General features: G+C 42.9%; 1 protein-coding gene across 5 annotated transcripts; it reads right to left on the bottom strand.

Moving 5' to 3' along the window:
• Window positions 1–20: 20 nt before the first annotated feature.
• Window positions 21–15,844, bottom strand: LOC118120633 (cortexin-1). 5 transcript variants are annotated; one of them, XM_035175751.2, is made up of 5 exons: window positions 15,699–15,844; window positions 10,841–11,383; window positions 10,612–10,658; window positions 8,590–8,646; window positions 21–2,614 (listed from the first exon to the last, which is right to left on the bottom strand). In XM_035175751.2, exon 5 carries the CDS (start codon window positions 1,495–1,497, stop codon window positions 1,117–1,119), a length of 381 nt encoding a protein of 126 aa, XP_035031642.1. In that variant the 5' UTR covers window positions 1,498–2,614; window positions 8,590–8,646; window positions 10,612–10,658; window positions 10,841–11,383; window positions 15,699–15,844; the 3' UTR covers window positions 21–1,116. The 5 variants fall into 5 exon arrangements, with proteins under 5 accessions (XP_035031642.1, XP_047199247.1, XP_035031643.1 ...); XM_047343291.1 differs by having other exon boundaries at window positions 10,612–11,383; XM_035175752.2 differs by lacking the exon at window positions 8,590–8,646.
• Between the last annotated feature and the right edge of the window lie 807 nt (window positions 15,845–16,651).

Genomic DNA, 16,651 nt, shown 5'->3' with positions numbered 1-16,651 from the left:
CTGACAAATGTGACACATGATGAAGAAGTAGTAATCGTTTTTATTTCATTCTCAACTTCCACACAGTCGATCTATCAGTGGAAATTAAAGAAGAGTAATTGAAGGAGGAATTCTTATCATTTCACCGATTTCAGCACAGCGTATCAAAAACAAAGCAGATAGTCAGAAAAATCTGTAGTTACAAAACACAAAGGAGCAAAGCTACCTGCTTTGCGACTACCTCTGAAAACTCACGGTCTAAGGATCGATATGGTGAGAGGAGAAGGACAGAAAGATAGCAAAAAGGAGACTCTCAAACTTGAGTCAGGAATAGAAAAATAAAGCTTTTTTTCCCCTAAAAGTCGCTGTTTGCTTCATCACCACACTTGGCAGGCCGACTAAGCAAAGGACACAACCAATGAACATAAATTCTACTTGCAGTGTAAGAGATTATATAGTTTCAATATGGCTTCTCAGTTATAGTGACAGTAACACACAAAACATACACGGACAAAGTTTTATGGACACATAAACTACGTGCTCGGGCTCTAAAAAAGCATCTGGAGCTCGTCTGGTGCTGCTCGAGGATCAGTGTCCGAAATCATGACACACGTGAGGTTTGTGCTGCAGGATCAGCACGTCGACATATGGAGGCTTTTTAATGGACCGTGGTTCATTTAAAGGGGCGTCTGCTCAAGTGTAAACCGTGTCCTTCCTGCGTGTTCTCACCACAAATGCAGCGTTGAGGTTCGAAACTATGTCGTGATGTGACAAGTCGAATTTGGAAAAACTAGCCCTAAAGGTGATGTCGTTATGTGGCGGCATGTTCGCGTCATACATTAGTTCAGGTTAAGGCAGCTGTGCAGCTTATTATTTCTGGGTTTGGGTGAGAGTTTATCTTGCAGGGTGAGGCTCTGGTTGGACCGATCTTGTTGTGGTAGGATAAGGTACAGCAGCCTCATATTTACACCAGTGCACAGACTGCAGTAACATCAGGTAAACCTACTGCTTATGGAGCATTTTTAATACCCTGCATCGACACCGTCCATCACCATCTCTGAATTAGACTATGCCCTAAAAGATTGTGTCTGTGTACTTTGAAATATTCCCTCTTCTACACCCTGTTGACACACCACCCTACACCAGTGCATAATCAAACTGACCCCTCTCCAGCCCCTCCTTGTGGTCAGTCCAGGATGATGCAGGCATGCGGCTGTATGGGTCAAGCAGGATCCTGAAGCACCTGACCAGCAGGAAGACCAGGAAAAGCATGAGTAGACCTACGAAGGCCAAGGCGGTGCGCTGCTCATTGTCTACCCCGACCAGTGTCAGAGGGGGGCTGCTGCTGCCACCGCCAGGACTGCCGGGGAGGGAGGAGCTGGCCGGGGACAGCAGCAACTCGTAGTCAATGGTGGGCACATCGTTCATCCTCCACGGGACCCGAAGGCAAGGTTTACACACTGACTGGAAGGTTGGTGTGTTGGGAGGAGTTGCAGAGAAGAAAGGGAACGTGCTCATTAGTGGCAGCGCGGCGAGAGAGGCCAAAATGGAGACCTTAATACGAGACTTAATAAAAAAAGATGCTTTACAGGTTTTATACTGTAGACCCTGTTTGTTGGGTGATGAAGTTAGGTAGCCCAAGTTAGCAGGTTGTCAACATGTAAGACGACTCCAGTAATAGATGTGTGTGTGTTCTGATCACAGGGGGACGCACATGTTCCTCTGGTGGCCAGTTTATTTAATTAAATCTAGGTCAGTCAGAGTGACATGACCCAGACAGGCCCAGCCTTAATCTGCTCCGACAATGTGACAGACACACATGAATATGCACACAAGCACTTTTCAATTAACATGGACTATTTTTTACCGTCGCACATTTCAGGGAAGCGATTTAATCAAGCTCTGTGGCATCCAGCTTTAGTGGCCCACCCTCGGGCAGGTATAGTTTTTTTTTGTTTTTTATCAAGGCAACGTCAGCTCTCACCCTTCACTCAATGTAGACAGGACACACTGCCTCGTGCTAATCCAAACACATGTCTGATCGCACTCTCTGAGGGAGTTAATGACGTACAGATGGACTTTTATCACCCAGTTGCATATAGCTGTCTGTGTGTGTGTGTTATGTCACTGAACTGAGAGCCAGAGACAAGTGTTCACGAGGCTATTTAAAGCGTCTGCAGAGGCCGGCAACACCAGGTGTTCATCCGCTTGGCCGTTTGTTTATGGCTAATTAGATCAGGAGGTCAGTGGATCAATAGCCCTGAATATAAAACAGTGCACCACCTTCCCTGGTGGCAACTGCTAAATGCAAAGTTTTTCCTTCAGCCCAGCTCGCTGAAGCATGATAAGTAGGTCAGAGAGCTGTCAGGTGTTGTAATAAGTTACTTTCACTGTTTCCCTTTGGGATGATCTCTTCAGAAAACTGCCTCTCCTGACAAGACAAGCAGCAAGAGGTAGAAAATGACTCAGAAGGTACGTTTTTTTCAGTCACAAAGTAAAAGTGGCTTCATGCAGTTCAGTCTTCAGTCCGCTGAATGCAGAATGTGTTCACCGAGCTCATCCAGTTGGGCTGACATCACAGACAGATGTTCCTGGTTGAGACGAAGAATCACTGGAGCTCCCTCTAAACCACGACCTGCAAACATAAGAGCCACCTGGTTAGAAAAGCAGTCAATAGTTGCAATGGCAGCTGTCAAATATCCTTAATCTTTAATTCCTCTTTTACACCAAAACTAGAAGGTATATGGGGGTGTTTTAATTGGTCAAATTTAACATGACAGGTTGTTGACTCCTTTCCCATCACCTTTTCCCCTAGTGCTTCATCTTCAACACCATGAACGCAACCAAAACCGAGGTGCTCTCTCTCGCCAAATAAACACATTCACCCGGGTGTCTACTGCTGAATCATTGGACTGAAAGCCAATTTAATCCATTCCCATTGCAGACAAAAGCCAGATTTTAGTGAGTGCTAGTCCCTATTTGAGCAAAACTTTGTGTTCTTAATCTGCACCCAATGGATTTTATGTTAAAACAGCAAGGGGAAGATATTAACTCTTAATTTATGTCCGTTACAAGCGTGATGTATCATTTCTTTTTGTCTAAAGAGCTCATCTATCGATCGCTGGTTTAAAGAATCTGTCTGTATGCTGTGTACAAATACACAGTGGAGAAGAAATCAGCTCACACAGCCTCTCTTACATTTTTAGAGAACTATGAACTTGAGAAAGCTTTGGAAACTTTTACATTTCTTGTGAATCCGTTTGCAACTGTAAATACAGTATCTGTATGTCTATTATACAAAGTTATGTTTTTTAATATCTATGAAATGCAATGTTGTAACCTTAGGGAGGGAGAGGGGGATTTTACGTTATGTTTTGCTTAAATGTATTTCCATGTGTTGAATTAACACTTTATGAAATACATTTTAAAAAAGACAAGCACGGAGAGAACTGTCCAAAAAAACTTCATAATAAAGCTCAAATGCATTTAATTTGTGTTTAAACTTCAGTCAACAGTCTTTCAGAATCAAACTACAGGACTTTTCCATCAGGACTGAAGGCTTCTAATGTCGACCATAAGGAGAAGATGAAGTCACCCCTTCCACGTTTCATCATTTGATCTGATTTTATGACCCTCTGCTCAATAAGTGACAGCGACATTAGCCATGTGCAGGGAGAACACTGCACCAGCATCCCCCGGTAATGACACTCAATTAGTCAGCTGATTATGGCGTCATTACAGCCACTTTAGCAATAATGAATGCATCATTATAAACACTGATACCACATTACATCAGCCTCATTTGTCAGTGCAGTGTTACAGTGGACCATTTGTTTACTCGCTGACCCCCTCTGTTTGTTTGTTCACGTGATGGAGGGAGAGACAAAGTGTTGTGGAGCCTCATCAATAATCTAAAATCACACCTCCTGTGGGAAACCGGGTTTCAAATCATCCACGTAACACGATATGCAAACCATTTCACCTGCTCACCCATCTGAATGCAACAGCGGCTGGGCTAAACAAACATAATATGGAGAGAGAGCCCTGTGTGTTTGTGTGTGGTGGTGAAGAGAAAAACACAAAGGTAAGAGGATGCAAAACAAGGGAGGGGAAAGAGAGATAAATGGAGGAGCCATTAATAGTAAGTGCTTTTAAATTTTCAGGAAGGAGGGATAATGAATAGAGGTGCAGAGATTAATGCAGGTTGAATTTATAATTTGTAATCGTCTGTATGAAGAGAGAACATATATGATGATGCAGGTAAAAAGAAAGACGGACAAGTAAATCAAAATATTGAGATGAAAATAAGATAAAAAAGAAGTAAGGAAGATGGATAGAGGAGGTAAAGATGAATGGATGAAGCAGAGGTCCCTGTGGTAAACAGGCAGCAGTACAGAGGAGAGAGAAGAGGTTTGCTGGCACGAACTGGACCGACTATCCTCTGCATGACCGTGGCAAAATGTCTTTTCAATACTTCCTCTCTCTCTCTCTCTCTCTCTCTCTCTCTCTCTCTGTGTCGTGTTCAGTTCAGAGGTTTTCTATCTGCTACTTCATCAGCTAGTGTCTCCGGGGTGCAGCAGACTCAGGCTGGCAGCAGGATGACACACCTGGGAGGTTCCACTCGCACCGTGGATGAATATGCACTTCTGCATGTGTACATACAGACCTGCCCTGTGTGTGTGTGTGTGTGTGTGTGTGTGTGTGTGTGTGTGTGTGTGTGTGTGTGTGTGTGTGTGTGTGTGTGTGTGTGTGTGTGTGTTTCTAGCTCGTCTTTGCCTCTGAGTGATGTGAGTTGCAAAACCCCAAAATAGGTCAGGAACCTTGAAACTGTTTTCAAGGACATTGGTACAACCGACACTGTCAAACATCAGCATCTGCAGACAAAAACTCACAAACTCCGGCTTATTAAGATTAATGTTGTTCATGCCTAACCCTAACCCAAACCTAACCCTAAAACCAAGCCATAACCCCCAAACAGTCCATTAAAGGGGGTCACAAAGTGAGATCCGACCAAAAGGTCCTCACTTTCCCAAAATGTCCTCACTCCGTAGGTTGTAAACTCAAACTGGTCCTCACAAAGAAGCTGTACAAGAGCACACACACACACACACACACACACATTTGTACTTTTAACTTGGTGAAGACACTCATTGGCAAGATGCCTTCCCTTACCATAACCTTAACCATCCAAATTCAATGACTAACCCTAACGCTAACCTAATTCTAACCCTAACCTTAAAGCCAAGTCTTAACCCTCAAACAGCCCATTGAAAAAGTGAGGACCAGTCAAAATGTCCTTACTTTCCAAAAATGTCCTCACTCTGTAGGGTCTATGCTTAGAATGGTCCTCACAAAGATATAAGTACAGGAACACACACACACACTTGTATTTCCCACTGTCACACTGAGGACCAGTACCAAACTCCTCACAACTAATGGTCACTGCACAGGGAAAACTCTATTGACAGAAGTGAAAGCAATCGTACATATGCAGATAGACCAGTCTAATCCTGTTGAGACTGAACTGCCCACTCTCTCTCTCTCCGTCTCTCTCTGTCTCTCACACACACGCACAAACATACTTGAAACAGAAGTGGGAGCGAGAGCAAAAGCAGAGCAAAAACAACATTGCTGCTGAAACCCACGCACTGGGATAATTTCCATTTTGAATGTGGGATGAGCAGCTAAAAGGCACCAACACAACCTCCTCTTGTGGTCCCGTCTTACCTATAATCATCAAATGGCAGCATTTCTCCACTGTCTTTCACTAACTCTTCATCACAGAGAGAGACAGACATGATGTTAACTGAGACGGGGGACTGACTCAGTGGTCAGGTAGTTCAGTCGTGGGCTCCCAAGATGTGTGCAAGTGTGTGTGTGTGGGTGTGTATATGTGAATAAGTCATTGGGAGGTAGAGGGAGGACGGACAGAGATTGCTCAGCTTATTTTCCTCCTCGTTAAGTCTCACTCCCACCATCACCCTCCATCAGTCTCACACACACACACACACACACACACACACACACACACACACACACACACACACACACACACACACACACACACAGACATTCTGTCGTCCATCAGCCTTGTCTCGCTCGACTCGCATTGGTTCTCGCCCACTCCATTTCCCCACCAGAACATTTCCTCAACGTACCGACCAGACCCCCGAGATGAAGGGAAGCGAAGCGGACGCTCGTCAGTCTTCATCAAAAAGCCCTTAAGTGGACACCTCTCTCACACATGCACACACACACACAGAAGTGCAACAGTAGCAGCTCATTCACATGAAAATCATGGCATGGACACACACACACACATAGAAGTAGGCATTACTACATGTAGTGTAGCACATGTAGCACATACAAATACAGCACATATAGGCTAGAAGAAATGTTCCGATACCATTTTCCCTTCCCGATTCTGACTTGGACTTAGTGTATCAAGTACAGATCTGATACCAGGACAAAAAAATCAACTAATACAACTTTTTTCAACAGCTGTGTGCTACTAGCCCTGAATGGAGATGATGATAGCTATCATTATTTAATGGTCTGGCTCTGGTTAAACCCTTTGAAAAACAAATACATACAGAGAATGAAAGACATTGAACTTTTATATCTAGTTTGAAAGTCTAAACTGAAAAAGAGGACAATCTAACAATTACTTCCTTCAAGTAGCTCATAACTGAAAGTCTTGCACACGGTACACATCGCCATTTTACTTGAGGGACTTTCCAGCAAAAAATATTGCCAAATTGTTGACATTTTACCTTCTCTTCTGGCTAACGCAAATCTACAGGAAAACTTGTCTTCACTGCTCTAAAAACATTACTTGCCAGTGGCAGGTTTGGAGCGGCGAAGACATGATTTCCAGAAAAAGAAAATTGCAGTTTTATGTAGGTGGAACTAATAATACGACGTGGTATCTGATCGGTACATAGATTCCCATACTCGCAGATGGCCGACCCAGCATTTTCGGCAGAATCGGAGGCATTTGACCAATGCTGGTATCGGTATTAGAACATCTCTACATATAGATGGAGAGATGCACTGAAACACACAGGCACACACTCTGCACCACTGCCCTCTCCTCGTCACACAGCCATCGGTCAAGCCATGTTGACAGAACTCATCAGGGTAAATGAAATGAAGCTGGGAGTAATTTAGTTACCTCTCCGGTGACCAGTCTCACTTTTCCCCCTCTTCTATCCACCTATCGTTATCTCTCACAGGAATCCACACATACACACACCAACACACAATGTACATCTACATCACGTGTTATGGTTTAGAGGCAATTTATAAGAGAAAGAAAATCCCAATGCCAATGCCAGGGCTAAAATACCCACAGTCTCACCGATTTCTCACTAATGCAAGGCTGCACACAATCTTTTCAAAAGGGAGAACCCCCACTGTCCTCCAACCACACCCAGCCTCCGCAAGGTTCGGTGCAGAGACAGGCTTGATTTGTCATTATTTATGGCCTGAGTAAAGCCACTCTCTAAAAGTAATTAGACTTCAGAAACAAAGAGAAGGGGAGAAAAGAGCAAGAGAGGGCAAGTGGCAAAAGGGAGAGAGAGAGGGATACAGTTAATGTTCCCAGTCTCAGCCACGGCCTGCTGGGAATTGAATTAACCCTTTTCAATTTGTTCCTTATAAAGATAAAGTGGACCTGAAGCAAATGCAAAGGGTAGCTGCTGCATGAGAGACACGAGCTCAGGTGGGTATCCCCCTTCCCATCAGAAGTAATAGTGTTTATGAAACAAACATGCAGCTTTCATACAGCACACGTGAGCGGCACACAAACTACCAAACATATCGGCGGATGGTGGGAGGCCACACATTGAAACCATCCATCTCTGAGCCTTATTGATACGTTTGATTTTCTGTTCGTGGTGACTCCTGGGTGTTTATCTGGAATCATTCATCACCTCTGGGAGTTGCCATTTGAAGAGTGTCTGTGGCAAATGAGAACAATGGGGACCGGGTCACCTTGAGCTGTGCACGACAACAAATGTTGTCCAAATAGCAAACCTTATCTTACTTTAACATGTGCCCCTTAACCTGCGGTTCACGAGTGCGCAGCTATCAGCTGAGGGAAACACACACCCGCACGTGTTTGTACGTATGCACGTGAGCAAATATGCAGACCAATACATTACAGGTATTCTTAGCATCCGAGAGAGACAAAGTGTCTGTGGAGTCGTTTCACGACCAGCCGGCTCCTTGGATAGCCCCGGTCATAATTAGTCTGGCAGACAGTGAGTAGCTACAATAATGGTGATAAAGTTGGGTAATTAAATATTCTGCTGTACCGACAGAGCCTGCCGTCTGGCCACATACACACTGGCTCGTGCACAAAATGGTGTGTATTTGTATGTGAGCGACAGATATAAAGACACATTGAGAGAGAGAGAGAGCGAGAGAGAGCACCCTGTTCTTTTACTGAGCGAACATGCAAATGAGGATGCAGTGCTGCGAGAGTGGCAAACAAACAAGACTGCTGACCTTTTAAAACAAAAAGGTACAGTGACACAACAGGGAGGACAATACGTCTTGTATCGATGCATGCTTCAAGCGCCTGTCCACCATCATGAACACACATACTTCCCCCACTGCTCACTCCTCATCAGCTTGAAGTATGGATCCCTCTGTCAGGCGTTCCTAAAGAGGAAAAAGTGGCCCGCTGCTGTTAGAAAGTGTGGAGAAGCAGCAGGAATGAACAGGGGATGGAGATATTGAGGAAGAAGACAAATGGGAGTTGTGCACAGATGAAGGGGGAAAGAAGCAAAGGGACAAAAACAAGCCCTTTGTGATTCTCAACAGCAGCTGAACAATTCCATCATCCAGTCCTGCAATCTATCACTTTATCACAGGCCCAGATGAACATGCAGTCTATTTTCTCTATCAGCATATTTAGAGTTCTTCAAGGTCACTCCTGCATCAATATTCAAAGTATTCAAGATTCCAGATCAGCATTAATTTTTGTACAAGACGAGCTTTCGGGTTTTAACAAGGCCTGATTTAGATACTGCTGAAATTCTCCCCCTGACAGGGTCACCCGTTCCGAGGCGGACCGAAATAAAACCCATGCAAGATCCGATCGAAAGACATCAGAGGGTGTGGGAGGGGGGGACTCGCTCCTATTTAGTCTCCAATCTGGTTCGTCTTCTCCCCTGGTTGTTTGTGTCTGAGCAGTACATAAATACAGCAGGTGGTTTATGGGGACACCTCACTCTAGAGACCTAAAACAAGGACATAATGTGGAAATCTATAGACTCAGAAATGAGATGTGAGTGTTGGTTTTTCTCTGTTCAATAAAGTGGCCATGCCACAGAAAATATTGTCAGCCATAAAAACACAATAAAAAAGACTCCTACCAAATGCATTCTTTCAGAGTGAACCTATTTTCGATTTTTATTATGTCATGAGTCATGATAAATAGGATTTTTCGGGTCATGCAGCCCTTGGGGGCTGACTCAAAGGCGACAGAGTCCTGGAACACATTTTTGCTTCCAGCCGTCTGTACCTCACTGATGCTGGCAGCAAAAGAAACAACCTTTTTCTCCTTTTCACCACCTTAATCAATTCTGTTGTATCTGACCATTACTTCCAAAGATCTCTCACAATACTCACCCTGCCTCCCTTTTTAAAAGTGCCATCCCCACACCTCCATACTTTCTCTAACCACCAGTTAGGTTCAATAAATATCAGCACAATAGTATCCACCTACATCCTATAATTCACAAATCCCAGGCATTAATAGGATAAGTGTGAAAAGAGACGAGACCACGCTTGGCAGCAGGTCACCAGAGAGTGGATATAAGTATGGATGAGTGGGTAATATCATAAATGGATTATTTTGTTTTATTTGAAACAAAAAGGGCAACCATGCACAGAAAGAGGGCATCCAATCAATCCATATAGTTCAACCTTGAAAGACCCCGTGCTGCTGTCACATCAGCTAATGACGCAACACCATGGAAAAACCTGGTGGCAAGGTGTGAGGTGGTCAGATGAAAGATGAGGTAAGAGGAGCAGAAGGGCAGAGAGGAAGTGGAGGCAGAGCCACGATAGAAGCATGGAGGAAAGGTGCAGAGCAGAAATATAATCCCTATGATTTACGCAAGCATTCAGACAGAGCAGAGGTCTGCGACTACCCGGGAAACGTAGACGGCCGGGGGGCATAAATTAGACCAGCTGGGGGTAAGAGCCAGAGACAAAAAGAAAGTCAGGAGGGCGAGAGAAAGAAAAAGAGAGATGAGATTTGGGGAGGATAGAAATAGGAGGTGTATGGCCGGGTAAGGCAATATGGAGATGTCAGCACTCTTAAGTCCGAAAACAGCACTTTTGTTCCATCAGGAAGTTGTTCTGTCACGTCCACTGGGACAGAACAGAGCCTTTGCCAGCCAGTCAACCAGCCCACGATGAAGGCCATATATATATTACATGCCCTGCCCACACAACACTTGCTCAAAGCCAAGGTGGCAGGGCTTTGAGTCAGCATTAAGGGAAGAAAAGGCAGAAACTTTGCTGTAGAGGGTAAAAGAAAATGACCTGAGATGTCATGAGTCAGGATGTAAAACAATGCTTTTCACTCAGCAATACAGAAAAAAGAATTATGCTTACAGCCATGAATGTGAAAACACAATATCAGGGTGCAGTGCTCAGTGAATCTGAAAGAAACAGAGGAGTGTTAAATACTTGACAAAGTGCTGATTCAAACAGTGAAGCATAAAGAACTGCTCGGCAGGGAGCTGCTGACTGCTCTGATCCCCGCTGAAATAGAAGCCACCAGTTGATCTATTAAGCACGGATTACACACAAAAGAAAAGTCATCACAGAGACACCGACGTACCACCGGTCCTCACTGAAGTGAAGGAAGTCTGTTCGGCTGATTTGATTACTGAGCTTACAGTGGGGTGCAAGGAGAGGGAAGCTGCAGGGCCCCCGAAAGCCTCACAGACAAAAAAAAAAAGTCAAGGCCAAACACATTTAGGACAAAAAGAAAAGGAGAGCTTATCTGTGCACTTTATTTCATGGTCCATCAGCAGATTTCATTCCAAAGAGTGAATGGGCCTCATCTCTTTCCCTCTTTAGTGTTTCCAGATGAGTTAATAGATTCCTGCTTGGAGCTGCTCTGGGGTCTAAGGGTCTATTTCTTTAGCTGAGATGGAGCAGAGAGACGATTAATCCTGTGCCCAGTGTCAGTTATCAAAGGGCCAATGGATTATGGGGTTGATGAATATTTGTTGAGCGATCTTCAATGGAAATCACAACCGCACGTCTTGGAGTGTCTCTCTTTCTTGTCAAGGATAAAGATCCATGATGACGTCTCCACAGCAGCCGATCGACCTCGAGCTGGGCATCATTTGGGTTGTTTTGGATAACGGTGCCGGTGCTAAATAAATAGGATTAAAATAGTATCAGTGCCTAAAGTTGAAATTCAACATATTTGCTATTAACAGTTTAGCTCAGGCACCAAAATGAGGCACTGAAATCTGTGTTAGGATTTGGTCTGGTAGATAGCGGCCATGTAGGATTTCAGTACACAGTCTCGGTTCCACCATCCTGCTGGTTTTGTGTTGACGCGAGCAGGAGGTGGTTCTTCAAGCGACAGAAAATGGGACGTTTATGACCCCATGTGCCGTGTTGCCACATCATTTAGAGCCAAATTGAATCATGCTCGATATGACATTGTTAATATCTCAGGGGCAATACACTGAAGTACCACAGAAATGTACAGGTGATTTCTTGTCCCATGGTTCCACATGAAAAAGCCATTTCAGAGCTGAACCATGCCACAGTATGAAATTTCAATTATATGTATCAGAGCGACGCCGCAAAGGCACTTCAGTGACTATACCTCCTCACTCAGCTGCTTTTAAACGTCGCCCGAACAATGTAATAGAACGAGAACCTTGGTGAGCAGCGGAGAGTAAATGATATAAGATATCGAACGTAACCACAGAGATTGTCAGTGACACGGTGAGACAGCTGTGTGCCGGAGAACCTGATTCACTAATGTGCTTCATGCAATACTGTATATCCTGACAGGAGTGTGAGCACGGCTTTGTTGCTCAACCCACCGGGGTTTTCTCTTTCCTGCACAACTCTCCTCTCATTACAGGTCATTACATGATTACACTGACAGCTTCCTGCCGATCAGCATCAGCAGAGCGCGCTGTGTATTTATCAGAAGTGGTAAACTGAGAGTGGTCAATAAGGCAAAGTAGTCCCAGAGTATTGTATGTTCTCATTTTCGTGACTATTGAGGTTAGCCCCTTATATGTTCGTTAGCTCCTTAACAAACATCAAGTTTCCCTCACCGTGAGTATTTTTGGAATGAAATATTTTCGATTTTTATTGTAATTTAGCCTGACATATGAAATCTGAATCACAAGCTCTGTTGTTTGTAATGGTTTGACCCAATAGTTGGCCACTAGTTTAATAGTGCTTCATTCATCAGGCCAAAATAAAGGCAAAAAAATACAAATTAAATATATTTGCTGCTGTGTTGAATAAATAAAACAATGTAAATGAGAGCATTCATCTGTTTGAAGGTGCTTAATCTAAGTTTCGATATTCATAGGAAGATATGTTTGTGGTTTTGGTACCAAAAGGGATCCTAGTATAGTTTTATATTTGAGCTCAAGATCGAGGCTTTTGTGTCCATTTTATTCGCCTCTATTCTGATAAACACATTTTCAGAATAAATAAGCTTAAGCTACTGGTTCATACAAACACAGAAAACCAGGGATTCTGCAGTATTTTCTGACATTTTGTCTGCAAGCTCAGCAGCTGCACGACCACTTTGTGTTGTTAATAAAGTTAAAACAACAACATCAGATAAAGTTGATTGACGGGTCTGGGTCAGGGCTGAGGGCGGTGACTGTGTAGCTGTGACATACAGAAGTCCTGACGGTCCATTTTAAGGCACAGCTTCTGGGCGCTTTTCTCCTTGAGTGTTTTGATACTTCCACAGCATTGAAATAGTACATAGTGCTGCTGTATAAACAAAAAAACACATCTCTCTTTCTACAATATGGGACCTTAAAGCTGAGAGTGTTCAGCTGCTCTTTCACTTTGGGTTTCCTTTACATTATTATCTGAACGCTCAGGCTGCTTTTTTGCGCTGTCCTCATTGACCTCCATCAGATTCAAGATAAGAAAAAACTCTGACTCCTCATTACCATCAACAAGACAGTTAATTATTCAGCAGTTGTCACTGTAACGTGAGACAATACAGATTGAGGAGTCCGGCAAGGCAGTGGTGCATCCAACGCCTGGCACAGATTTCAGAGCTCTGTGTTGGGTAAACGATACGGAGCAGCACAGACCTGAACCTGCACCTCTATTCAGAAACTGGATCAAATTACACAAAACTGATGAGAGTCAAAGATTCAGATCAATGAACTGACGACACAGCGCTTACAGAGTTTGCGAATTTGAACGAGCAAATGAAATTCAAAGGACATTATGGGGGGAAAGTAGATTTTTACTCTGAGTGGCAGTTCTAAATTAAATTCAGTTGCGTACTGCTAGCTGTTCAGGATGTATGCATCTGACCCACCCTGATGAGCTGTGAGGCGCTCAGGGGGGGAAAAAAACACCTCTCAGCATCTCAGCATGGTAATTCAGTGCACTTTTACTGAAGTGATTCTTTCTTGTTACACAGATACTGCAGAGCTCAAGACTAATGCCGTACCAACACGTTGATACAAAATATGTTTTGGACCAACAGAGGTCTCTTTCTTAAGACCCTTATGGGATGGAAGAGATTTTACATGCAGTTTATAGCCCTGCCAAGGAGGTTATGTTTTCAGCCCTGTTCGTTTCTTGGTTTGTGCGTTTGTTTGTTTGTGTGTAAGCAAGATTACAAAAAAACTCAACGTATTTCCATGAAAATTTTGGTGCAGATTTTTTTTTACCTTCTTTAACATTGCGAGAAAAAACATTTTCGCTGATTTCCCAGAGAATATTTCATGTATCTTGTTAAAAAAACAAATCAGGCACATTTAGGGAAGCGATATTTATGAGTGTGTGAAAATTGGTGCAGCTTGATTGAATTTAAAGAGAGTGTTGGGTTTGCCTGAATTCTGACTAGTGACAACAACGCAGCACATCTTCACATGCCGTCAAGAAAGTTGCTATTAATCAAAACAAGGAACGAACAATATGGGCACATACTATCTTATTAGCCATTGAATTGAAACACCAACTGGCTGCTAACGTTACCTGCTGGCTAACTCTACAGGCACTACACTGGGAGTAAGAGGTTCTATTAGCTGAAGCAAACATTTATACGATTTCAGTGTATCAATGTGCAGTTTTTTATTTTTTTTAATCATCTAAGCCTTAAACACTGAGGACACACAGAATGTACGAGGATAGTAGGGATTTCCGTGATATCTAACCCTTACCCAAGCACCATGGTTAATCCATGAAACATCAAATAAAACAAGAATCAATCTCTGTCCTTTGCATTTCTCAGGAAACATCCTATCAACTTGGCCGGTGAATCACTAAGGAAGTAAAATTGGTTTATAATTTGGAACAAATTGGACACGAGACACGTTTAAGATCAATAAACTTTGAATAAACTAGAAATCTGCTCAGCTCTGCAGCAGCCGGGCGGCGTCTCATGCATGTCATAAGCACAGCTGCGATCAGAGCTGTACAGCAGTCGGAGAAAAGTAACTGTACATGTCGTTGTCTAAAAACGACATAAACATAAAACTGTATTGCAAAGTTCATCCTGAAAGCATTTACAAGTAGTGAAAGCAGCATTACAAATCTTTACAGATAACTTTACTAAATTTATTTAAACCTATTTCTTTCAAATAAGCAAAATACATAAAATTATCTCTTTCCTCCACATTGTAATTGTGTTTTTATTATGCTATGATTGACTTTAGATGATCACAAAGTAAAGACACAACATTGTGATTGGGGAAGGGTTACATTCTCTTCTGGAAGGTTAAAATTGTTTTTATGAGCAGTCCAAGGATGGTATACTCTGGAGCTGCATTGTCATAATTTATTTGGTCAGTTGTGTGCTAACCTGGTGCTTTTGGGATATTAAATATATAAAAATAAGAAGGTTTGGTTAAAAAGCTACACCGTCATTTTATTCTCTGCTTTTGATCCCATATTATTCGCTAAATTATTGCATTAGTCAGAAGATATAAATGACCGTGATATATATAATACTATAATATTTTGCTGGAAATAGCACAAGAGGAATAGTTGATATGGCAACAATCTAATTGTTGTAGTCATTTTGTCTTGTCTAGGGTGTTTGCTCTGACATTTTCATCTTTATGTGTTCCTCAACAATCCAACATCTCTAGCATTTGTCTTGTTTATTTCCAAACCTACAGAAGCATTTACTGCAGCTTGTTGGCAGTACGACTCTTGTGATCAGCTAATAGAGGTTTGGCACATTAGACTGGGCAGTAAGAGAATAGAGCATCTGTACTGAGAGGACAACTTCCAAAGTTTGACATCACGAAAAGAACAGGAATTAATGACGCAGTCCGAAACTTTTCAATACACTTAAATACAAATAAAGGACATGCAAGAAATAGTGTACAATATTTCACCCACATAAACACTTGTCCAGTACAGATGACTAACTTAAACTGGGCAGATTTGTATATTGCATGCATTATAAGCAATGTGTTTGCAAACAGAAATAAGAAAATTCTACAAACCTGACTCCTCGTAGCCTGGTCCTTGTGCGTGTTGAGCACGAACAGCTGCAGACTCAAACTTTGGGATGCTCTCGGCTCTTCGTCCCTCTCTCCTCCAGCTCCAGGTTCTCTGTTCCTCCTGCTGCTGCTGCTGCTGCTGCTGCTGCTGCTGATGATGCTCAGTGTGGCTTCAGCCGGAGACACAACGGGAAACAGGCAGAGGCTCTCAAAGCTCCCCACCCACTCCGGCCTCCTCCAGAGCACACAGCCAATCACAAAGGCAGCCTCATCCCAATGATAAATAATCAATGCATAGCACAACTACCTATAGTCGCACCTGCACTGGACCACATGTGTGCTGATGGGAAACAATATGAAATTATGCAGGATTTTAAACAAATATTTGCACAATTTATTTGCAGTGAGAAGATTACCAGCCTGTGAACACAATCAGGTTCACCTTAGGGTGCCATTAACTAACAAATAATTGACCTATTACATAATTTTGCACTTTAAGAGCCACTTGCATGTCTTTGTTTTATTTCTCTGAACCCACAGACTTTGATAAAATCCCAAAACACCAAATGTAAAATACCTGTAGTTTGAGGGAAATGAAAAAGAAAATAAATGAATATTAATAATGAGCACCTATTTAATATGCGACTCTTTCACACAGTGTAGTGCAGGACTAGCCAAACTCCCCACGTTGTCTATTCTCCTCTTCAACCGATTTGTTCTTGAGAGCAGCTTGTTCCATCTCTTCCTTTCCATTAAATAAAAATAACACAAACCAGTGCACCTCAAAACTACTGTTGTATGACTAATTAATACAAACAGATGCAGAGTATAAATAAGACTATAAATTGACTGAGGTGTGAGTGTAAATGATTGTTGGTCTCTACATCCTCTGATACGTCAAGGGTGTATCCCAGTCCAATATCGGCTGGGACTGGCTCCAGCTCCATGATCCTCAA

This window comes from Hippoglossus stenolepis, chromosome 14, assembly GCF_022539355.2.
Source record: "Hippoglossus stenolepis isolate QCI-W04-F060 chromosome 14, HSTE1.2, whole genome shotgun sequence".
NCBI lineage: Eukaryota > Metazoa > Chordata > Actinopteri > Pleuronectiformes > Pleuronectidae > Hippoglossus > Hippoglossus stenolepis.
The sequence above is the reverse complement of the archived record's forward strand: the minus strand, read 5'-3'. Positions and strand labels throughout refer to the sequence as shown.